Source organism: Elephantulus edwardii, unplaced genomic scaffold, assembly GCF_000299155.1.
Source record: "Elephantulus edwardii isolate Elephantulus edwardi_28Jun2011 unplaced genomic scaffold, EleEdw1.0 scaffold00071, whole genome shotgun sequence".
In the NCBI taxonomy this organism is placed as follows: Eukaryota; Metazoa; Chordata; class Mammalia; order Macroscelidea; family Macroscelididae; genus Elephantulus; species Elephantulus edwardii.
The window spans coordinates 1,579,757-1,604,499 of record NW_006399821.1 but is presented as its reverse complement, the minus strand read 5'-3'; the positions used below and the strand labels follow the sequence as shown (position 1 = coordinate 1,604,499).

General features: G+C 44.7%; 1 protein-coding gene and 1 pseudogene across 1 annotated transcript; one reads left to right on the top strand and one right to left on the bottom strand.

Annotated features, from left to right (window-relative positions):
• Window positions 1-5,710: 5,710 nt before the first annotated feature.
• On the bottom strand, window positions 5,711-22,943 carry IRF4 (interferon regulatory factor 4). Its single transcript, XM_006888700.1, has 8 exons — window positions 22,731-22,943; window positions 21,567-21,753; window positions 18,801-18,889; window positions 17,799-17,940; window positions 16,061-16,168; window positions 11,828-12,181; window positions 8,564-8,676; window positions 5,711-5,854 (listed from the first exon to the last, which is right to left on the bottom strand). Exons 1-8 carry the CDS (start codon window positions 22,941-22,943, stop codon window positions 5,711-5,713), a joined length of 1,350 nt encoding a protein of 449 aa, XP_006888762.1.
• On the top strand, window positions 19,352-20,531 carry LOC102859702 (annotated as a pseudogene).
• Window positions 22,944-24,743: the final 1,800 nt, after the last annotated feature.

The following is a 24,743-nucleotide window of genomic DNA, read 5'->3' as shown; positions in this document are numbered from 1 at the left end:
ATAATTTATTATGATAACAAATTATGGGACTTAATCCATTGTAATAATTCTTTGAAACACTTAAATGAATTAATTCCATGTCTTTTTCCAATGTACCCCATTGTTTTCTTATCTGCTTTCTTTTTTTCTAAGTTATAAATTAATCTTTATTTAAGTCGCATCTGCCAATTTAATGTTTTCCACCAACTTGGGGAGCAGAAACTTACATAGGCTCCACATTTTTTTGAGTCTTACTTAGCAGCAGCCATTGCGGTCTTTTTAGATGCTTGTTTAGCTTTTTTTGCTTCCTTGGCAGCAATGATAGCCTGTTCTTGTTGAGCCTTTCTAATGTCACTTAACAAAATAACATACACTTGCCTGCCCAGGTCATAAAATAATTCTCAGTTCAACTCATTGAGTCAGAACTGGTTCATAGCTGACCCTTCAGTGGGTTTTCAAAGGCTGTAAATGATACAGGGCAGTGTCTATCTTTCTTCTATGGAGAAGCTGATGGATTTGAACTTCCCTTTGGTTGGAATCCCAACTCCCTATCCACTAGACCACCAGAACTCCCTAAACATATTAATTTATCTAGTATAATTAGTCACTAATCTCATGTACACTGGGACCTAGACACATTCTTTTGACCCCATGTGTGAGTCATTCCAGGCAAAGGTAACCCAAACTGCTATCTTCAAGGACTTTATCATAAGGAATACAGTCAATGACAATAAAGAAAGACAAATGTAATGATCTAGCTAGAAAGAAGTTTTAAAGAAATATGACTCATATTTTCTTCAACAATCTAGTTTTCATTTGAAGCTCTTATTCCACTCAAAACTCATTGCCTTGGAGTCAGAACTGACTCACAGTTGACCTTCCAGTGAGTTTTCAGAGGCAGAAAAATGACATGAGAAGAGGTCACCCATCATTCTCTGGTGGAGCTGCTGGTGGATTTGAACCGCCTACCTTTGAGTTGGCAGCTCAACTCCTTACCTACTAGGCCACTAGTTGGAGTTATTAGTTACCACTGAGTTGACTACACTTATAGCCACCCTATGAATAGTAGATCCGAACCCTTTCCTTTATTGCACTGTCCTCACAATCTCCAACATGAACATACTCCAGCCTACTGTTAAAGACACACATTAGTCCATCTTATTGAAGGTCTTCCTCTCTTTCGCTGACCCTCCACCCTTTCCAGTGTGATGTCCTTTCCAAATACTGGTCTCTCCTGACAAGGTGCCAAAAGTGTGTGAGAAAAATGTTCACTATCCTTGCCTCTAAGGTGCACCTTGGTGGTACTTCCTCCAAAACAGACTTGCTTCCTCATATTCTACCAGGTGATGGAAACTCTATTGCAATCCATTATGAGTCCCTCCCCTTTCTGTTAACTGGCACACAGTACCGGAGTTTGGGACTACCCCCAGCGTGTGTGTGCGGGTTGGTGGAAGGAAAGTAGGGGAAGCAATGCCCTTAGTGTCTTCTCTGCGACCCTAACAGGGCAGGCACCAAGCAGTCTCATTACTCATCTACACAGGTGACCAGGGAGTTACCCTTCAGGCCTGCTCTCAATCCCTTCCTAGTCTGTTTCCCGCCCCCCAAGAAATAATGTTTCCTGACAACATGTCCAAAGTGTGTCAGATAGTTTCATCAGGCTTGCTTCTAAGGAGTACCCTGGTTGCACCTCCTCCGACAGAACAGGCACCAGAAGGAGATAAAAAATCATTATATCCAACAGCTCAAAATTCCTTTAGGTCACTTTCAGATATAAACAATATACTGAAGAATAAAATTAATAACAGACATATTACTTTGATGGTAAGGTTTTTCTTGTCCATTAAATTGAGCCATAACCATATAAAGTCTAACCCAAACTGGAAAAGTCTGCCAGAGCCTGGTCTATAGCTCTGTAAACTTCTCACCTGCTAGAAAAGGACAGCCATCGAACTTTTGGGTTTAGAGACTAAAGACCATAGTCTAAGGGGACAGTTAAGCCAACTGGCATAGAACACAATGTTCAATACTCTACTGTGGTACCAAATCACTTTTGCAGTTTTTTGTTTTGTTTTGCTTTAACTAGCTGAACACTCTGAGATCTGATTTCAGGGACACATGCAACCAGGAAGGAAGTGAGCTACCAAGCTGCTTGACAACCAAGTTTCACAGAGGAGGAAGTAATTGAAAAACCATCAAGATGAGAATTCAGGGTGTCTAATAACACACACTATGGAGCAGGGTTCAGAGCTGTTGTACACAGGGTCACTATGAAGTGCAAGCAACAACAACAAAAATCACAGTCACACACAAACACACACAAATCATGTTTTTTTAAAAAAAGTTTTTATTTTTCAACTACTTAGAAACACTAGAATATCAAAACTAACAATATACTTTGAAAAGAAATTTACAGCAGAAAGCACAATTGGATTATATACAAGGCTCATCCACAGGACGTGGCTCTGGGAGTACTGCCCACCTGTGAGGTTGCTGGAGTGGGCACATTGCCTCTCTACTAGCTGCCCATGCAGCTGCCCAGATGTCCGAGTGGCCAGGGTCTGCAAGGTCCCATTGACCCCTCCAAGTCTAGAGCCCAGCTGGAGCTGAGGCTTGAGGAGCTTTGGTCTGTGCACCTCCCCTCCGCCCCATGCTTGATTCCACTTGCTCCCCCACTGCAGGCTCCAGCAGCTCCCCCTCTAGTCCTCCTCCAGACCTCTGAACACAAGGTGCTGGGTGACAGTGTCAGCCGCAGCTGGAGGGAGGAGCAGACGTCCAGGTGCCCAGCATGGGGTAGGCCACACCAGGAGGCAAGAGAGACTCAGATGCAGAGTGATAAAACTGCCAGGCAAGTGATACAACAGCCTGCCAAGTGACTATGGGGGACAAGGGATAAAACAAAGCCATCATCAATCTCATCATTTTCAGAAAACCAGTCCCCTCTGGGGATAGGGAGAACACGATCAGAGAAGATTGAAAAGGGGGAGGAGGTGTGGAACTGAGTGTTTGTATTTAAAACAACAGCAACAGACTTGAAACACTTGTACATTAAAATGCATTAAAAGGGTCAACTAAACAGGTGTAACGAGAAGGAAAGGGGATGCGATCCAAACAAACAGCATTCTCCATGGGATGCAGCCCCACTTGAAAAGCAGGACAATGTTAAAAGAAGAGAACTCGCAGAGCAAGCGAAATCAAGAGATGCCTCTGTATCCAACCCCCCATCTGCTCTAAAACACCTCTGATGTGTGGCGTCAGAATCTGTGTGTGGGTCCGGAGTCACAGCAGTGCCTAATGTTGCTTCACGTCCTTGTAGGATAATATACCCCAAAATACTGTGCATCTATAAGATGTGTAACTTACTGCAGTTCACTGAACGCACCCATTCCGGGTGCTAACGAACTATCTTAAACTACACTGAGTAGCTGCTTGTTGCTACTGGGGAACGCTAAGTGCTTGTCAAAAGAATGAGGTAAGCTGTGTTCCTACCAAGGGGGGTGGGTACCCAACAAAAGAGCACTGCAGGTTCGTGCCCGCAATGTTTCTGAGCGTGTCTAGAAAAGTGAGAAGCCAGGAGGAATCTGCTATCTGATGTACTGTGAGCACCTTCAGACCAGAGCAAGTGCTTGTGGCCTCGTGGGTAAGGAGCTGCCAACCCAAAGGCTGGTGGTTTGAATCCAACAGCTGCTCTTGGGAGAGACAGGCCATCTCCTCCAATAGTCTCTAAAAACCCATTGGAGGGTCAGCCATGAGCCAGTTCTGACTTGACAGCAATGCATTGAGTTTTGGAAGCATACTGTTCACATTAGCTGTAATGAATATGCATTATCAACTCATTTTAACAATGAAGTACAAAATGAAGTCCAAAAGATTCACCGCTCGATAACTTACAAGCTACCGATGAGGCTAATAATTGTCTAATTAACGTAAGGGACATGAGACGGATTGACTCAGTGACTAGGGTAATGGGGGTAAATGTGTCAGAGACAGTGACTGGTTGGCTCAAGACAGCAGGATTCAGAGCTGGTATACATAGGGTCACTGTGAGTCACAAGCAGCTCAATGGCATATAACCAATAACAAGAGATACCAATCAAAATTCACCACCATTGAATTGAAATCTACTCACAGCTGACCTTCCTACAGGTTTTGAGAGGCTGTCAATGCATGGGACGAGAACAAATGCAGTAAGCATTTAATAAACGTTTGTTGAGTGGGTGAAAATACATAGGCAGTTAGGACTACCAATTATCTCTGAGCTGCCAAGTTTGGCTGAGACAGAAAACAAGCAAACTATTTTGCAACATGAGAACCTATTAGAACACCATCATCACAGTCAGAATATCTGAACTTTTTTCAAAACAAACAACAAAAGTGATCAGATTTACTTAAGCAAGTAGAGATCTTTGTGATTCCATTAAAAACAAAACAAAACAAAACAACCCACCAATCCAACAACATGTTTAGGAAAAGCCCAGGAATTTGAAGGTCCTGACAAACCATCAGAGGCATGAGGAAGCATATAATATACAAACATAAGCAAAAACAGCCCACTGATTCTGCAATTATGCAACAAGTTTGAGTCCTGTCATCACTTTTCCTCACAGAGTTCACCAATTTGTCAAACTCTGGCTCCTCCCCTGTGGTGTTGCCATGGAGAGCTAACTGAAGCCAAACAAAACAGGCAGGGATTTATCACTTGAGTTTCAAAAAATGAATTTTAGTACTCGGGCTGTTGATTTTCTTCAAGGAAAATATTTTAACAATAATTTATGAACAATGAGAGACTAAAAGAAAAACAAGAGTATCTTGACAAGCCATCACTACAGTGCAGGATCAATGAAGATGTCCCTCCCCAAACCAAAAATCAGCCCACTATTGAGTTGAACTGACTCAAGACGATTCTCCATTGGGTTTCAGAGGCCATAAATCTCTATGGGAGGAGAGTGACCTTAGGAGATCTTTCAAACTGGTGGTTTCAAACTGCTAACCAATCAAAGAGTCCCACCAAACGGTAGCTCCAATGCTTTTCGGTTTAAGAGAATAGCGATAGAGTCAGTCTAGCACCTGGTTTCCAGGAGAGCCCAAAGAAAGCAAGCAAGTGGGAGACACCATGAGCAGGGTGGGGGGGAAAGGCCCCGCCTTCCTCCCAGATGAGAGCTTCTCGCTGGGGGAGATCTTGGGGTGGGCTGGGTAAGATGGACCAGTTTCTTGGTTCAACATTATCTGGGTCAAAAGCTTCAGTTCCTTCTATTAGCAAATATTTTTCCCAAAGGAACACAGCTTCTACATATATTAGTAAATTTCTTCTGTGAACAAAAGCCTCAAATTTAGAATTTACTTCCCTGAGAAATGGTACAACACTAATGTTAGAAGTCAATACTGAAGCACAAGTTTTCTCAGTCTTCAAGCAAGAAGTAGCCAACAGCAGACAGCAAGCAAGTCAACACAGTGCCTGCTCGACACTCACTGTTCTCATCAATGATGCAAATCTACAGTGGACTGACATCAACCTGCAACCGTGTTGGAAGACCTCCACTCCGTCACAATAAGGAGTTCTTCAGCAGTTCAGACGCTCCAGCTTTTCTAGATATATGCTAGTTGAGGTCTCAGCAGCTGCTCACCTGAGGCTCCATTTCCAAATTCATCAAAAGGAAGAGTGGGGATCAGCCAGCCATACTTTGTGTAAGTGAGATATTTACAAGGAAGCAAAAGTTTCTTGTCTTGAAACAGTTCATTCTTGAATGGAAGAGTGGCGTATGGACCTGTGATAGTCTTCTGGGCTGCTGATGTGTTCAGGTAAGTCATAGCCTCTCAGGAAATGTCCACTGTTTTGTTGAGCGAAATAGAACAGCTGTCTGGCGAATAGAGGCTCAACCTTGACAAGAGATTTGAAAAGACATTACCGAGATATTCTTTCGAACCTTCTGCAGTTAGTTAACTTATCATGTGAAAAGTCTAAATATTTTATAATACAGTAAAAATAAATACAAAGTTAAATGTTATAAAACATCAAAGCATTTTATATCTGGAGCTACCTGAAGAACTAATTTTATGTTAGTATATATATATATATATATACCTAGAAACAGAATCTGCTTGTTTGTGCTTTGCTTGAAATGAAAATAAAGACAGTACAGTTTAAAGACGATGGTGCACCTTATCCAAGTCATGGTATTTTTCAATTGCTTCCTATGCATCTGAAAGTCAGATAATGAATAAGGAAGACAAAAGAAAAATCAATGCTTTTCAATTGTGCTGTTGGAGAATTATACCAAATATTTCATGGACTGCCAAAAGAACAAATAAATCTGATAGTGGGATTTGGTCTTACACACTTTGGGCATGTTGTTTGGAGGAGCTAGTCCTTTTGGGGATAAAGCACCCAAACCAAAACATCATGCTGGGAAAGGTAGAGGGTTAAAGAAAGAGAGGAAAACTCTCAAGAAGATGGCTTAATCCTGCCACAGTGTATGTCAGAAATAATGAGGACTGTGCAGAGTAGGACTAGGTTTAGATCTGTTGGTCACTTGAAAGCACCTAAGAACTTTTAAATCAGCAATCAGTTGAAATTTACATTTAAGGTAGATTGAAAAAAAATGTAGGGGAAATTATCAAATTAATGTGTGAAGTATAGGGGTTTTTTCCATAACTGCACTTAGATAAGGATATGAGACTTATCGCCAAGGTTTAAGATTCCTAGATCAAGGGAATGATTTCTAAACCCAAGAATGAAACAAAAAAGCATGTCCACAAAATTGCTTTTGTGGAAAGAGAAAAGCTAACCAATCCCAAATTTATCTGATATGGTTGGTTATACATTAGACCACTGCAGAAAAAAAAAAAAATCATTCATCTTTCTGTAATTAGCTTTTTTTTTTAAATTCACAATCTCTGTGAAAACAAAACACCAGTATTCCTCAGCAATTGTGCTATTTATATTGAGACATCCCTCAGAGGTAGGCTTTCTCACATGCCTGAAATGAATTCAATCCAACCAATTAAGAGTGATAATCAATTAGAATCACTGGGAATGTTTTCAGAGAAGCCTTGCCTGAGGAACCCAAACTCATATAAGTTAGAGGAGAGCTTTTAATTACAAAAACAGACTTAAAATGAGGCTGACGTAGGCATTTATTATTGACTTCTTAAGTGATACTTAACAGTTCTATGTAAACTGGACAGCATTTATGAGAAAACTCTACGAGATTATACTTTTTTTGTTGGTTGGTTGGTTGGTTGGTTGGTTGGTCTCTAAAAAAGGAAGAAGTGAAGGAAATTGTGAGTTTGTTTTCAAATTCAGTTTTTAATAAGAAAATTCATTAGCTAAAATCAGAGCTGAATTTCTTCATCTGGTGTAATTATTTCTTATCTATTCCTACTCACCGATATGACTATTTGGGAGCTCTGGAGGCCTAATCAGTAGAGAGTTGCAATACCAACTCAAAGACAGGTGGTTCGAATCCATCAGCTCTGAGAGAGAAAGATGGGCAATCTCCCGTACGATACAATCTACTGCCATGGTGGAAGTATGGGTTGGTTCTGACATGACAACAATGAGAAATGAGAAGTGCCCAGTAATTCTATTTTCTTCTTTTTTTTTTCTTGTTGTGTACCGTCAAATTGGATCTGACTGGCACAGGAGGAAATTGCCCCTCCTTCTCCAGGGGAGCATCTGGTGGATTTGAACTGTGCACATTTGGTATTGAAGTGCAGCTTCTTGGCACTAGGCCACCAGAGCTCCCATTGCCTATTAATTATTTACACATTAAGGCAAACTTTAGAAATCCAAAATTATTTAGTATTCATGACTATGTTCTATGGTGAACTATTTATAAGTATTTCTTTTTTAATGAAAAAAAGTTTATTTGCCATAGTTTAATATATCTTAAACAGTCTCAGAGATTGCTACAGTTAAGCATCAGTTCTATTAAACAGATAGAGCTGCTTCTAGCTGACAAACTGTTGGTTTCTAGCAATTAAACAAAGAGCCCTGCTGGCATTGAGCAGAGCGTGTTATACTGCTAACAAAGAGGCCATCGGTTTGAATTTGCCAGCTACTCTGAGGAAGGGAGATGAGCCATCTCCTCCCAGAAATATTTACAGTCTCATTAGTCCAGGGGAGGGTTGTGATGAGGTGAGTTTTGAGAATTCAGAAAGAAAAGCAGACTAGGGAAATGGGAGGATATAAAATACACAAATGAAGACACAATTTCCTAAATGCGAAATGTTTTTATCCTCCCCCATCAAACTGAGGTCAGCTGGGTCACATTTTAAAAGGGATATTCAATGTGGGGAATTTGATAAAAAGCATATTTAGCAGCAATGATTTTAAATCTTTACAAAATGGGTACATGGGAATGTCCATCAAAAGGACAAAAGGATGGACCCTGGAAGCAGTTATTCTCAGACCCCTGCCCTAGCAGGTTCTGTAGGGAGGAGGGAGCGAGCTGTGTGCTGAACACTGCAGGGGTGAGGCCAGATCTGGGCACCTGACACTCAATCCTGAAGGAGGACTTTCCTCACTGGGCCTCTGCCCACAGTCCAGTCGAGCATCAGACAGAATGGGCATGGAAGGGACACTCACGTGGGCAGTGATGAGCTTCCTCTGCCTCTGTGGGTCTGGGAACTCCTCTCCGAAGCACAGGGTCACCTGGAACCGTGGTAGGGAGCGGCCGTGATGCGCAAATGCCTGAAGTTCTGAGAAAACCCACAGAAGGAGAGTCAGTGTCAGAGACCCATCACCAAATACCCCAGTTACCGTTCAGGGCAGTCTCTGAAGACCAGAGGGCAGTGTGGTCTTCACTTCTTGTTCCCCTCAAACTGTGGTACAAAATTGCACAGATAAGTTCCCAACTTCCATTTAATTCTTAGGGGCACAGAACTGAGAAAATACAAACACTGCTTTAGAGCACTGAACTGATGAGGATGAAAAAGAGGAGCAGAATGGAGTGAAGGAGGGAGAGGAAAGCCATGTGGAGGCCAAAGCACAATGTATACAAAGAAAAAGAAAATATCCATTTAACAAAATCAGAATTTTCTGGAATGTTTCAGGATTATTTTTAAACCCTCATCCCAAACCACTGATCCCACATAACCCAGATTCCAGATGACTTCAAGAATCAGGGCACCACAGAGAATGTTCTCATTGAAGTGACTTCGCGAACAGTTAGTTACTCCCAGCAGCACACATGACAGGGCTCTTCACCCATCTTCTAGGACAGAAGATGGTTTGAGATGGGGACAGTGAAGTGCCATCCCACGGCCAGAACCCCACCCTAGGGACCATCTCACCATCAGCACCCCATCCTAGGGACCTCCATCAGAGGTTGAGACATTGCTGGGAGATCAGTGCTAAGTCACGTCAATGTCCCTGAACCCGCACTCAAGAAGACATAAGGTGAGCAATTCTGGCTCTTTCTGCAGAAGGAAATGCCACGTCCCCAAAGAAACAGCTTACACAGTAGCTGCTCAAGTTTCTATAAAACAGCAGTGTGACACATCTTTATCAGATACATATTCTCTTGGGAAGCCTTTTGGGGCTGTCCCCTGCAGTCTGCGAATCCTGAATGGGTAGATATCAAAGATTTCCACTATCCTCCCCAACTGAAGTCAAGTTTCTAGCTAACTCACTTGAGTATCTGACTTCCTGCTAAGTTCTTCCAGTATTAAAGTCAGACCACGCACTTCTTCAGAATGTATAAAATCATCCACAGCCCCAGTGGTTTGAGGCCATGCCAACCACGCTGAGGTGAGTGGCAAGCAAGAGAATGAGGAATTCAGTGAGAATTCTTCACCACCCGGCTGCTGGCCTGCCAGGGGCAATTTCCAAGTCCACAGGGTCCTCCCTGAATCTCAGTGAACATTTTAGGCAAAGGTTATAGAGGAAGAAAAGAACACCCTGCCACACCACCTGTGTCCCCTGCACCATGGAGCCCCATGGCTAGGACTCGAAATGATAGCTACAGTTAGAATGGGAGGATGGTCCTATTCTAAAAATGTGAATAGTGAGAGAATCTCAGGAAAGTAAGAGTCATATTCCTGGGGTGTCTCCACAAAAGCCCGAAGACCTGAGACACAGAGACTTGCTTTCTGGGGACGCTTGTTCTCTGTAGGATTATCCTGCAAGATGTGAGACCACTCAGGCTCCACCAGTCAGTGCAACCCAGACTGGGTGCCCTGTGCTCCGCAGGCCCTCCCAAGGCCTTTCCTCAGCACCACCAGGTTCATAGAGAAGGCACTGCTGACTGGTGCCTGGCGGCTCTCAGAACCATCCCTCAAAGCTGCACTCCTGTTGCTCGTCAGGAGTAGGAAGTCAGTTAGTTGAGGACACGTGCTCGGCACACCAACAGAGGACGCGGATGAGCTTTAGAAAATGTACACTTAAGCCTAATAAGCAAAGCAAATGTTGATGCTTGATGTTCTTATTCCGAAGCAGATTCAGCAGCATCGTCAGGGAAAGAGGCTGCACCTGAGAAGCCTTGGGTGTACCTAAAGGAAGAACTCACTGGAGAAGATGTGAAGGAAGAGGAATAGGAAGGAGACCTGGCAACGTGCTGGTGGAAGTCTTGGATTGCTAGACAACAAGATCAATACTCCAGAAAAAGCTTCAAACAAGGCCACATCCAGTGTCGTCACAAAAGCCAGTCCAGGGCTAAAAGCCATAGTTTTAAAATAAACACTGGGGTGGGGGTGGGGGAATGTACTGAGAAAATTATTTGAAACTTTCATATCATTCAGATGCCTCAAGCATTCTCATATTTTCCCTCTGCAAAATCAGTTCAGAACACTCCACCTTTGGTTCCACATGCTGTAAGGTGTTTTGCAAAAGGATGACAGATCTCATAACTAAGAACGTGAATAATAATAGACTTTTGACTTTTACCAGTTCTTTAGGAATCTTAAAATACTGTAAACATCAACAGATAACACGTTCTGAGGTCACACTGCTGGTAAGAGGGAACTTTATTAATCAATGCCTATTTGCTGAGAAATGGGATTTACAAAGCTATCCTAGGAAGCTATTCATCTGAGCGATCTCATCTGGATGTCTATTTCCATCTCTTCCCAGGAGGAAGGCAGCAGAAGGAGGTGGTGGCTGAATGGAATGGACCAGAAAAGACTCAAGAGCTCAGAAGGGAATAGACCAAAGATTGCTGGCTCGTGCCTTACCCACCTCCATTCTCCCTTGGATCACAAACCACGGGCTTTCCAACTACCTACATAGGTGCCAAAGCTGAGCCATAACAAGGGAAGACAGAAGAGTTGATGATTTCATTTGAACTATGGCACTGAGAAATGCACTCTGACAAGACTGTGGACTGTAAGGAACACAACAAATAAGACTTGAAGAAACGCAACCACAATGCTCCCCAGAAGACTTTGTCTGCTTACTCTGGGCATGTGATTAGTACAAATCAACCAGTGGGGCAAAAACCTGTATGCTTACATAGAATCAGGGAAAAGTTAGCTTCAGTGACAAGTAGGGAGCCCTGGTACTGTAAGGAGCTGAACTGCCAACCCAAGGACAGCCAGTTCGACTCTATGCTGCTCAACAGGAGAAAAACAGGCAATGTCCACCTCCTGTGAGATTCACAGTGTCTGAAAACCTGCTGGAGAGTCACGTATGAGTCAATTATAACTCGACGGCACACAACAACACTTGATACAACAATGAACTCAACTACACCAACAATCATAAATATAGCACAATAACTGGTTGACGTTATGTTGTTATCCGTAAGGTTGCCCCAGTCAGAGAAGATGTGAGAAAAACTGCTGCTTTTGAGTCAAAGCAACCAAGACAGACAAGTACTGAGGTCCTCAGCAAGGGGGCAGGGAGGCGCTCTACCTGACAAGAACTGCTGTGTATCGAAAAGCTTGCAGGTCTGGTCTCTCTCCAGCTTGTTGGGTCGGTCACTGCACAGGGCCAGGGGCCCATCCCAGTAGATCCTGCTCTGGCACAGTCTCTTGGCATAGAGCCCATCAGGGGCCATCCAGAGGACCACACCCCTCTCCAGGTGACTCAGCAATTTCTCAATATTTTTTCTTTGGCCACTGTCCTCCGGGTAGGGGAAGAGAACCTGGTCCATGTTGCTGACGTCAAAAGGATGCCCATGCGAGATTCTGCAGCCTTCAGGGCTTGTAGTGGTCAACTCCTTCACCAACATCTCCCGGTAGTACAAGCAGATGTGAAGTCGGCAATCTAGACAGAGAGCTCACATTAGTGCTGACAAAGACAGAGGACTGCATCTCCTTCAATGATCACCACCAAGACAGTGCACACCTTGTAAAGCATTAGTGAGTACCCAACACCCCACAGAACAACACCAGAGAACACCTTATAGAACTCTAGTGAACACCAAACACCCCACAAATTACCACCAGACAGAGCATACCTCGTAGAACACTGATGGTTACTGAACACCCCACAGATCACCACCAGACAGAACACACGTCGTAGAACACTAGTGAATACTGAACACCCCACAGATCACCACTAGACAGCACAAACCTCACAGAACACTAGTGGATAACAAACCCCCTGTGGACAAACACCATCAGACAGAACACGCCTTGTAAAATATTAGTGAATATTGAACACCCTACACATCACCACCAGAAAAAGTACACCTTGTGGAATATTAATGGATCCTGACTATCCCATGGGCAGCCAGAACACACAAGTCTACATGGAGGAAGGTCAACCAGGTGCGCCTTAGAGGGAAGGACGGGGACATTTCCTATCACATACTTGTCAGAAGGGGACAGTTCTTGGAGAGGGACATCATACTGGGAAAGGTGGAAGGTCAGGGAAAGAGAAATGGATTGGCATAGTAACTCAAACAATGGGCTTGCTGAGGATGGCGTGGGATAGGACAAAATTCTGACTTCTTGATCATAAATGTTGCTTTTGAGTTATAGTCAACTCAACAGTACCTAACAACAACAAAAGTATTACACAATGTTCTGTGAAGAAATCAGAAGCTCCCTGGCCACCACAGTCGACACAAAAAATAGACCTCATTAGCTTTTTCTAGCACAGTATTTTCCTAATTTATATGGCCATGAACTCTCAGGGAGGTAGCATACCTTTTATTAAACTATATTCTATGTAAAAGATTTAACTACATTAGAGATAAGCACTGATAAACCCACTTAGTCACTTAAGAACTTACTAAAAAAATTACTGACAACATGAGTCTTCTAAAATGCTTTAGTGCTAAGACATACAGCACTGAAGAATTCTTTTTTACACATGACACTACATTTCAGTTTTGAAGGAAGTAAACCCTAAGTTTAGTTTCTATTAACAAAATGAGTACAACAGTGTTCATAAAATAAGTGTGTCCTCATATCTGAAATCACCCTAAAATAATAATATCATTTAGGACAAAAAATAATAGTATATATGTAAGTGCGTATACAGTGAAATTTAGAAAGGACAGACACCGCTTGGAAGCAGGAGTGGCATCCACTTCCTAAATAACATGCCTCTGGAAACTCTATGAACTTTGATAAATGTCGATAGTTGTAGAGGGGCTTCAGGCCTTTTATTCATGGGGTCGCCATGAGTCGTGCTCGACCCAAAGGCAATCAACAACACCACCACCACCTTCACAGTGGTGATCTCTGTTTTTTGTTATCCTCATTTTGAATTCCATTTTCTACCCTGAATATTAACTACTTTCATCATTAAATGAATTCTTTTTTTTTCAGGTATAACAAAAACACTTTTTATTGACTTTTTAAAAATTAAAATTAGTTGTTTCATTAAATGAATTCTTATGGGTAGGAAGGAGTCAATGAGAAAAAAAATTCTTGGAATCAACATTTTATACAAAGTCTGTTGAATCTTGTCAAAGTGTGTGTCTAAGTTTGACAATAAACCTGAGAATGATGTTTTAAAAACTATTAAAAGGGATGCATTAATTGCTAAAAATTGTGCTTATTTAAGAAACTTATTTAGTTTATCAGTGGTCCTCAGGGATAAAGGTAAGCCTACAGGCATCTTCTAAACTGTATGTGATGGCCAGCATCTTAAATATCCTTCCCAACCCTCCAAAATGGCATGGGAATTAATAGCTAAGGGAAAACTCACTTTTCTAGTACTCTATGCTCAAAGACAGTAATTAGTCCATATTACAAATGAGAAAAACAACAAAAAAAAAGTGAAAACAAAACAAAAAACCAGAAAGAGAGCGATCCATGAAATCCTCTTAGTACTCGGTGGCAGGTTTTGAGCCTTGCACAGCCCACATTGTCTCAAGCCTCCATTCGGCTGAGGTGGTTTCGTGGGTGAGGAGTGGGGGTTGGCCATTCGAGGTGACTCTCAGGGCAGGTTTCATTTCACTTAATGTCACCAGAAATCATGAGGTCACAGTGACAGAAACAGCTGTTTATTTCCTATTCTTCAGGCACCCACACAAGCCCTACGTGTTCAAGAAAAGGGTTTGAAAGTTTCTAGAAACAAGCCCCAGCCTACTGCTGTGAAATCGGTCCTCCCCAACAGCATTCTCAGTCCTTCATGGACAGCAGAGTCACGTAGTCAGGACTCTGAAATCAGAAAGAGCCAACTCTGGTACAGAAAGAATACAACTCCGGTTTTCCGTGGGCAGGCAAAATGCTGACGGCTCTTGTCTCTCTAAAACCTTCAGGCTGATTATTTCATGTATAAGGGAATTCTGGTGGCCTAGTAGGTGAGGAGTTGTAATGTCACCCCAAAGGCGAGGGTATGAATCTACCAGCTGCTGTTCAGAGGAGAGATAGGCAGCCTCTTCCTCTGTAATTCAGAGTCTCTGAAAACCTGCTGGCTGGGCAGCAATGTGTTAGTTCTGACACAAGGGCAATGAACAACAGCATCACTAGGTTTTAATGAGGGCAGGGTAAGGGGAGAATTCTGAACTTCAGCTATTCCTTTATAATACAGAATACAAATCCTATTTTAAAATAATCTATTTCATGCTTTAATATACTTCATACAGCAAATATGCTTAATGTACCTTGAGGCATCCTCCTTGGCAGAGCATCTGAAATTAACCTCATCAAAATAGTTCCAATCTCTGCAGTGCAGGGATTCTTTCAGAACTAGAAGTCAAATTGAATTTATATTTGTCTGAACAACATCTCAGGGTTCACTGAAGACTGCTGCCTGTTACCATTAGGCACTTAAAAGCTACAAATAGAAAGAGGCCAGCGACGTGTAGCTACACCCAGAAGGATGACAATTTGTTGGATGAGTTGCTTTTGTAAGAAATTAAAATTCATGTTAGTGTCCTAACTGAAGCGGGGCCCTTCTGGGCATAAAGAAACTCAAAATTCAAACTCCAACTCTTGCTGTCAAGTCTACTCCCACCCATATCCCCCCCCCGCCCCCTTTTGGATTTCTAAGACTGTTAAGTTGCAATGGGAGGAGAATGCCCATTTTATCCTGAGGAGCAGCTGGTGGGTTCGACTCACTAGAAATGCTTGACCTTCAGGTTAGCAACTTTAACTTGCCATTGACCATACTATCAAAGAACTTCAGCAAACGTAACTGTACTATTGATTTGTTACCGGGCATTGAGAGCAATACCAACAGAGAATTGAAAGAGACTCAAACCAAACTCTCATTTTCTCATTATCATTGAGGAGGGACCGACTCAGAACTGACCCTCTAGCAGGTTCTCAGAGACAGTGAATCACACAGAAGACTGCTCATCTTTCTCCCACAGAGCAGCGGGCTGGTTTGAACTTCCCATCTCTGGGTTGGCAATGCAACTCCTTATGCACTAGGCAGACAGAACTTCCTCAGCACAAACTAGTGTTTGGAAATGCATCAGAATCATAGACTGTTTATGACAGGTATGTATAATAAGGATACTGTGGAGCTTTAGGACATGGGGACACCTGCTCCAGGCTAGCAGGCAGTGTCGCTGTGCCCAGGGACACCCCATCCAACACATCTGAAGACCCCACAGGCCAAGTGTGTCCAATGCCTAAGGTCCTTGTGCTCATGGGACGTTCTCCCCAACTGCCTGCAGATGCATCCAGGGAGGAGGGCAGGGAGCTCGTGTGGGTGTGCATCTTGGGACGCGGCACTCACCTGAGAGCGCCAAGGCTTCAGCAGACCTTATGCTTGGCTCTATCGGGATTCCAGGGGCCTGGGACTCAGGTGGGGCACAAGCATAAAAGGTTCCTGTTACCTGGCAACCTGCATTTGCAAATGAAAATCAAATAATATCTTAACAGAGAGCTCACACCATTGGGGAGTGTTTGCCCTGTGCTGAGGAGGAGCACCCCTAATGCACATCCACTTGTACGTGCCCACTTTGCCTGCCCAGGCCCACCGCACTCCAGGCTTCATGGTGTACAGAACGCTGGGGTGAGGTAAGGGCAGGTGCCATCTACGTTTGGAGAAGCCAGAGCAGGTGGAAGCAGAAGCAAGCTGTTCTGTTCATAGAACATCTGCTTTGGAGAAACTACAGCCTGTCTCCTTGGGGAATAAGTGAGGAATCATGGGCTCCAAGGAATGAGAGACTCACTCCACCCAGCTCATGCACAGCAGAGTACAGACTACCAAGTTTGGTTTAAAAACACTTTTTGTTCACATATACTTTGCTTGCCATTTGCAGGCACAGGAGAAAACGAAAGTTCTTGCTGGCACCACAACTGGTATAGTGTATGCCTTCAGGAAATGCTCACAACAGCCATTAATGTCAACATTAATCGAGAAGGATTATGCAGTAGACCTAACTTTACTACTGTTTCATTTGGTGCTAGCCATGTTCCTATATATTTCTAATCATTCCATCCATTTGGACAATTCTAAACTGTTCATCTTCATGAAAGTTATTGCAGGTCAACAACATGGTGTGCGATCTAGGTCTGTATTTCAAAATGAGTTAACTATTTGCTAATTTCTTTACTATTATATAGAAATTAGCCCTTCTTGCAAAGCACTCTTGAAAAGCTAATACAATTGATTTTGAGCTTTTTGTAAACACATCACAATAAAACAACAGAATGATACTTATCAAATGATAAGTCCAAAATACGCTCAATATTCTTCATTCAGAGTAAGAGGGCTGGATCAAAGGAACAACTATACCTAGAACTCCTGGAAGGGTCAATGTGCTGATGTGTCCTGAAATGTTTGCTTATCCTATGTGAGACGCACCTTGTGAAATTGCTCTACACGTAAACAAATTATACTTTTGTGGAGAGATATCATACAATGTCTGAGGCAGAGGATATGCCACCACTTCTCATCAGAAGGACCCAGTCTCCTTGGGACTCAACAGTATGCACCATGGGCACCTTCAGAAGTCATATTCTCTTGTGTTTATCGTTTCTTTCTGATATCAAGAACAATCACAAAGGACACGCCATCTTTGCTCAAGAGAATAATATATTCTCAATGATCTTAACATCCCTTCAGAAATGGGGTGTGGACATAGCTGTGGTATGGCCATTTTACAGATGGCAAAATGGAAACCAGTGAAAAAGAGTGTGTGGTCCTCAGTATCAAGTGACAACCCAGGAGGAAAGCCAGCCCAAATCCATCACTTAGTGCCCAAGATGAAAAACAAAATTTGTGACTCATACACAGGCTGAAAAAAAATTAACTTATTAATCAGATAATGGAAAAAAAATAAACCACTAGATTGATGCCTTTGGTGTAAAGTGGAGGATTTGACTTTGGACATAGGAAAATGGAAACCTTTGCCATCTGCTTCAAAGGCGGGTGAGCTGGATTTTAACTATACAGACTAATGAGGACAGACCACAGCCTCATGGTGGTAACTGAGAAACCCCAGAGATTAAGCCTCCAAGATCCTTACCATTTTCACAAGTGGGGCCCTGCCAGTGATGGCTTCGGGGCCCAAAAGTGACAGGGCACTGGTAGGGGATTTCTGGGTGTGGCTGCTCGGGAACATAGTCTCTCCAGCTTCGGTCATGGGGCGGCATCATGTAGTTATGGACCTGTGAAGAGAACATGAGGCCTGAGCTAAGGTGAAGAGCAACCCACTCTGCAGACAGCCACTGGAGGAAGGCTTTCATAGCCTGCCAGAGTCCTCGAGGGGTCTGGTATTCTGCTGCCAATAAAAGAAATTTATCATCCCAAAAGACACTAGAGCGAGCCGCTCATCGCGGTAGGTGGAAATGAGCCATGGCATATCAAAAACACAATCAACACACTGTTGCCAAGCAGTGATTCATGTAAAGCGTTGTCATATGGTTACATCTGGCACCAGAAACACGCAGTAAAAACGCCCTCCTTTCACCCACCAAAGTGAATGAGACAGAGATGTAATTCACTTAGGCCATGCTGAGGAGGTCAGCTGCCCTGTGGTTTCACATGACAGCGCTGCTTCCAAACTTTCTCACTTTAACAGAACGTCCGTTTCCCAGCAGATTCTGGGGACAGGAGGAATGTGTTTATTAGACAGCCACCTCCAATTGTCCCCTAAGTGGAACTACTTGGAAAGTGAGATATTCGCTCAGTGACCAAGAGAGGTTTTTGTCTGTTTTACTACAGCTCTGGCGGCCTAGGTAGGAGTAGGGAGTTGAGCTGCCAACCCAAAGGCAGAGTCTCTCTGGCAGTTCAAATCTACCAGCTGCTCTGAGGGGAGAGGACAGGCAATATTCTCCTAGGAGATGTACAGCCCGTGAAAACCCACTGCAGGGCTGGTCAGCTATGAGTCAGTTCTGACTCTATGCCAATGAGTTGAATGAGGTTACGTCATAACAAAAACACTGTGTCACTGGATTGTGCGCTTGTTCATCCTCACCATGCACTCTCCCCTGCCCCCACCCCCGAAGCTTTGTGTCCCTGTCTGTACCTGAGAAGGCAGTGAAGGGTAAGGAGTCGCCATGGTATACGGGTGGCTCATGGCCATCTGGGGGTCCTCCAGGGTGAGCTGCTTTGCTCCTAAGAGGTTGAAAAAAGGGAGATGACATAGTATGAAAAAAGGAACAATCAAACGCCAAGTCTTGGAGAAAGACAAACCTGAGAATGTAATTCCTAGAATACAAACTGTTGACAAATACCATTTTCAGAAGTTGACTCAGGCAAAGCTTTGCTCTGCTATTACTCTATGTCTTTGAGCAATGATTCTATAGAGCAGAGTGGACACAGAATGTGTGGACTCCCTCTGTGACCTGTGGGACACCAGCCCTGGGAGTGCAGAGCAACGATTTCCCAAGAGGAGTGAGGAGTACAGCTATCTGTGCAGGGTGCTAGGAACAAGGAGTGAGGACGTCACTCTCACGTACAGTCATGATCTGGAGCTGAAGGATCTAGGAATTGGAGTTTTAATGAACCTTCAGCAATTCTTTCCTCTCTAAAATAGGACCTTTCTTTTCAGTTGAGTGCTGAGTGGTTTGTTTGAACATGTCTGGTACCTCCACTGATTACAAAGAGAACATGGTGGCACTGAGGGAATGGACCCCAATGGTGCCATCGAGAGCAACTGAAAAGAAATTGTTGATAACTTTGATGATATGAATTGAAAGGAATCCTTTTTCTGGGGTGTCTATGTTATGGTTTTGAGAAGCCTTCAGCTATTTAGCAGAGAGTGATTATTCCTTGCATTAAAGAGTATGATGTGCTTGCTCAAGCTCATTCAGGTACTGGCAAGAGAGCCACATTTGATAGTTCCATCCTGAAACAGTTGGAGATTGAGTTCAAGGAAACTCAAGCACTAGTATTGGCCTCTACCAGAGAATTGGCTCAACAGACCAAAAGGTAATTATGACATTTGGAGAATATATGGGAGCAACTTGTCACGCCTGTGTTGGTGGAGCCAATGTTTGACAGGAAATGCAAAACTACTGAAGCACTACATATTGTTGTTGGTACTCCAAGGAGAGCATTTGATATGTTAAGCGGGAGATATCTTTCTCCCAAATAGATCAAAATGTTTGTTTTGGATGAAGCAGATGAAATGTTGAATGGAGGGTTTAAGGATCAAACCTATGGGATTTAAAAAAAATTGAATCCAAGTATTCTCTACAATGTCATCTGATTTGTTAGAAGTGACTAAAAAGTTCATGAGTGATCCAATTAAAATTCTGGAGGAAAAAGAATTGATCCTTGAAGGAATCAAACCGTTTTATAGTAATGTTGAAAGAGAGGAAAAGAAGTTGGAGACACTTTGTGACTTGTATGAGACACAGATGATTACACAGGTTGCTGATACCTTTCTCAACACAAGGCACAAAGTGGACTAGCTGACTGAGGAAATGTATGCTAGAGACTTTAGTTTCTGCACAGCATAGTGACATGGACCAGAAGGAGAGAGATGTGATCATAAAGGCATTTCCATCAGGGTCAAGCAGAGTTCTGATTACCACTGACTTGTTGGCATGTGGGATTAATGTTCAATAAGTATCTTTGGTTACCAAATAATGAAAATTATATGCACACAATTGGCAGAGGGGGTCGATTTGGGAGGGAAAATGTGGCTATAAACTTTGTTACTGAAGAAGACAAGAGAATTTTTTGTGACCTTGAGACTTTCTATAATACTACAGTGGAAGAAATGCCAGTGAATGTGGCTGACCGTATTTAATTCCTGGGATGAGATAGTTCTGAATGTTGTGCTTGCTGCTGCTGAACAGGTGATCACAAAGTGCACTGTGCTTCTTTCTTTGGGAAAATTTTAATCTTGCCTCAATGTTCATAATGGATCAGAAATACAGATGTTGATAGCAACATGACTTTAGTCATGAGCTCTTGTGAGGAAAGTCACCTGCTTTATCCTCTTTAGAGTTAGACTGTTGGGGTGGGTATAAAAGATGGGGTCTGCTAAATCTTTCTTAGAAACTTATTTCCTAGTCATGTAGAAATGGTTGTATTAGATATGCTCTATCATTTAATAATGTATTTGTGAACTAAAGGTTTAAGTACTGTATTAAATCAGCCAATTATGTTAAACTAGCATAAGACAGTGTTGTTTCCATTTTTTTAGAAAGCACCTGAGTGCATTTTGTTCGGTATTTATTAAATAAAGTATTTAATAAGTATTAACTGTGAACTTGCCCCTGTTGCTAAGCCCTAGCAAGCAATTATATCCTAGGTAGGGTTAAACCGCCAGTAAAATTTCCATATTACACATGCCTTAATGAAGTTTGAATGTTAAATAAATTATATATTCACTTAGAAAAAAAGTATCTTTTATTACTGTAAATAGGAACAACATAGGGATTGTAATAGTAACCTACACATTGATTAATGACGAAAGACTGATAGATAAGTGGATAAGTGGAGCTTCTAAAGCATTTTTCCTTTTTTTTTTTTTTTAGTAATTTAGCCCCCCACACACACACACACACACACACACACACACACACACACACACGGAGGCCAAGAGATACTGGATTCTTAGGAGTTATCTCAGATGGATATCACAAGAAGTTTAACTTATGAACCAGAGAAAATAGGTAATGTGCCTGCAAGGTCTATCCATGCATCAGGAGGCAAGCAGACCAAATAAAAACATAAATACATGGAAATGAGAGAAGTGTTGCCCAGGATAAAACGCAGCTTTTCTACAGGGCAAGTCACATATGCTGAGACTCAAATTCAGGCCATCAGGCTGCCCTACCTTTTTTGGCTCCCTCAGGAACAATCCTGTACACTTTGTATGGATCTGAGATATCCAGCTGGCTCCTCTCAACCAATTCCTCAAAATCATTACTCTTGTTCAAAGCACATCGCAAGCGTGTCTTCCAGGTGGGAGGGTCTGGTTTATCAATGCCTTCTCTGAACTTTCCTTTAAACAGTGCCCAAGCCTAGTGGGGAATAATGTAGAGGGAATAAAGTTAAAACACAGGTCTTTAAAGGAATAATCTGGGAATTCTACTTTAATAACAGTACTTAGATTTACATGCTGTAGATATAATAGTTATGCAGAAGTTGGGACAGAAAGACAGCAGGTGGCTCCTAAGCTATGGCATTTCATTTGCAGCCTAACATGGTTGAGTGAAGACTCCCTTGTGATTTGAACGTCCTTGGGCATGAAAAAGGGATCTGACAAAAAGCAGGACCGGTTGCTGAGAACCCTGGGATGCGTTCTACCCACATAATGTTCCAAATGTGATTGTAACTAGGGATGGGGTGTTGTGAGGGTGGGAGGAACTCCCCACTACACTGCAGATGGTCAGAGGTTCTGAGGCCTCTGCAGGCAAAAGCCCAAAGGAAGTCCCCTTTCCCATTCAGCCCACAGGAGGCGGGGCCTAACGCACACTTCACTAGGCAAATAGCTAGGGGAGAAAAAGACATTCCCAGAAAGGGGGAACGATGCAGAGAGTGACCCCAAATGAAAGAGAGGTGGGTAGACCCAGAGAAAAACTCGGAAGAGGAAACCAGGAGAAAGAAAGAGACGCAAGGACACAAAAAGAGCGAAAAGGAACTAGGAAGAGAGGGGGTAAAGCAGAGCACAGCCGTTAGAGCTCTAGAGAAGGGGATGAAGACTCAAAGGCGAGCGGTGCGCACTCAAAGACGCAGAAAGTCTTAGGTGGAAAGAAGAGAGTTAGTGAAACTCGGGGCTGGAAAATGGGGACGCACTGAGAACTCTCTCTGCATCCTCAGGCTCAGTTCCCTGACCATTCCCCCGAGGCAAGCTCCAGAGATCCCTGACTCCCAGGAGACCCCTGGCCCGAGAGCTTGCAGCCTCGCTCCTCCCCTCTCCAAGGTCCCTGTGGGCGCAGACACCTGCGGGACGGTCCCACCCCAAGTGGTATCCCCACACCACCCCATCCGGCGTGACCTTGAAGAGCGCCGCATCTTCTTCGCGGTTGTAGTCCTGCTTGCCCGCGTGCTTCCAGGGGATGCGGAAGATGCTCTTGTCCTCGTTCTCCCACACGAGGCCCGGGTACTTGCCGCTGTCGATCTGGTCGATTAGCCACTGGCGGAGTTTCCCGTTGCCACAGCTCACGGAACTCATGCCGAACTCCCCGCGGCCGCCGCCCTCCAGGTTCATGCCCCGCGCGCGCTCCGGACGCTGTGGGCCAGAGGGGCGCGCAGGTCAGCCGCGCCGGCCTAGAGATGCCACCGCGACCACCACCGCGCAGCGGAGCTCGGCGCACCCCATTATGCTCAGAACTGGCAGGAAAGTCCCTTAGCGGATAGTGCGCACCCCAAGCGCAGCCGGCCACTCCGACGTGCCGTCGGTCCACAGAGGCACCGCGCCCCCACTTGCTGTGGACACCGAGACTATGACCTCCAACCGCGCCACACACGTTGTCCCAGTTTGTTGTGCCCTCTCCCAGGGCTCTGGGGAGCCACAGTCCCCTCCGTCCCAGCCCCTCACTCCAGCCCGCTGCCAGTTCCTTGGGGATCTGGCGTGCGCGGGACTTTATCCTCAGCTAGATATCCTGGGACGCGACCTTCACAGACTTCTCCAGACCTCTGGCCCAAGAGAGCGCAGACCCTCGCCAGCTCCGGGGGAGTAGGGGGTGGGGAACCAAGCAGGCCTATCTAGAGGCTTCAGGGACAGTAGAGCCCCGCTGCGCCAGCATCTGAGCCGGGGAAGAAGCAGGCAGCAAAACAAGGGCTCCCGAGAAGCCAGCCCCTCTGCCATACCCCGGGACCGTGCGCCAGTTACGGCGGCGAATCTGAGCCCCGGAAAAGAGGGGCGCAGAAGAGTGAACTTGGGGTCCCTCTTGGGGGAGCTGACTAGCAGGGTCCCATGAGAGAGCGCCGCTGCGCCTTGGTCCACTGACAGCCGTCATGTGCTGCTCCTGATTCCAGTGTCCCGTGCGCAGCACCTGCGTCTCCACTGCCGGGGCTGGCGGCCCGGTCGGGTGCTCCGCACGTGCCGTTGGGGCCCCTCACGCTCTCCGGCCTTCTGTAGACCGAGGGCGGGGGAAGTTGGGGTCGTTGTCTAGGACTTGGGGTCCTGCGGGGGGGGGTCCTTGCCCTTCCTACAGAACGGAGTTCGAGGCCTGCTCTCGGACCCAGCAGGAGCCAGCCTCGCATCCCTCCCAGATGCGGGACCTTACCTCACTCCCCGCTGAGGGTGGCGCGTGGTGCTGAGTTCAAGTGGTGAGATTCCGAGGTCGGATTCGAAAGGGGAACTTTATAGTTTGAAGGAGGGGAGGGGGGTGCTGGGGGCGGGGCGGCCTGGCTCCGCCCGGAGGCGCAGTGGGGGCCGGACTGGCTAGCGATGAGGCGCAGCCGCCCGCTCTGGAGACGGCTGGGACCCTCCTTCCGTTGGGGACGGCGGCCGAGGCGCCTTTACAGAGACGGGACAAGCGGCGAGCTGATCTCTGCCCAGAAACTACCCGGAAGGCGCTTAAGTTTAATCAAGGCCAAGAGTAGTGAGCCGCGTGCCCAGGGCGGGAAGTGGGGGGCGGGGTGCAGGAGCGGAAATGTTTCTCCCAGGGGCTGGAGTTTGCAAACTGCTTCTGCTGAGTACCGTCAGGGGGGACAAGAAATGCTCCTATGCAAGAGAGAGAGGAGAGAGAGAGAGAGAGAGAGCTCGCGTGTCCGTGTGTGTGTGTGTGTGAGTGTGTGTGTGTGTGTGTGTGTGTGGGTGTGTGAGTGGGCAAGACTGGGGGACACTTAGCGCACTCTAGTCCCCTCAGAGCCACATCACACTCTTTGAAAAGCAAAAGGAGATGGCCCAAGTCCCTTGATCTTGTAAACTGTGGCGCAAATGCAGTGCAGACATGTTTAGAAATGCTCTACTTTCTTTTGCAGCTTAAACTGGTCAATTGAAGTGAGTCTGGCAAAGCTTAGCTCCTCCTTTCCCCAAAATTCAATTATGGACCCAAGGAAG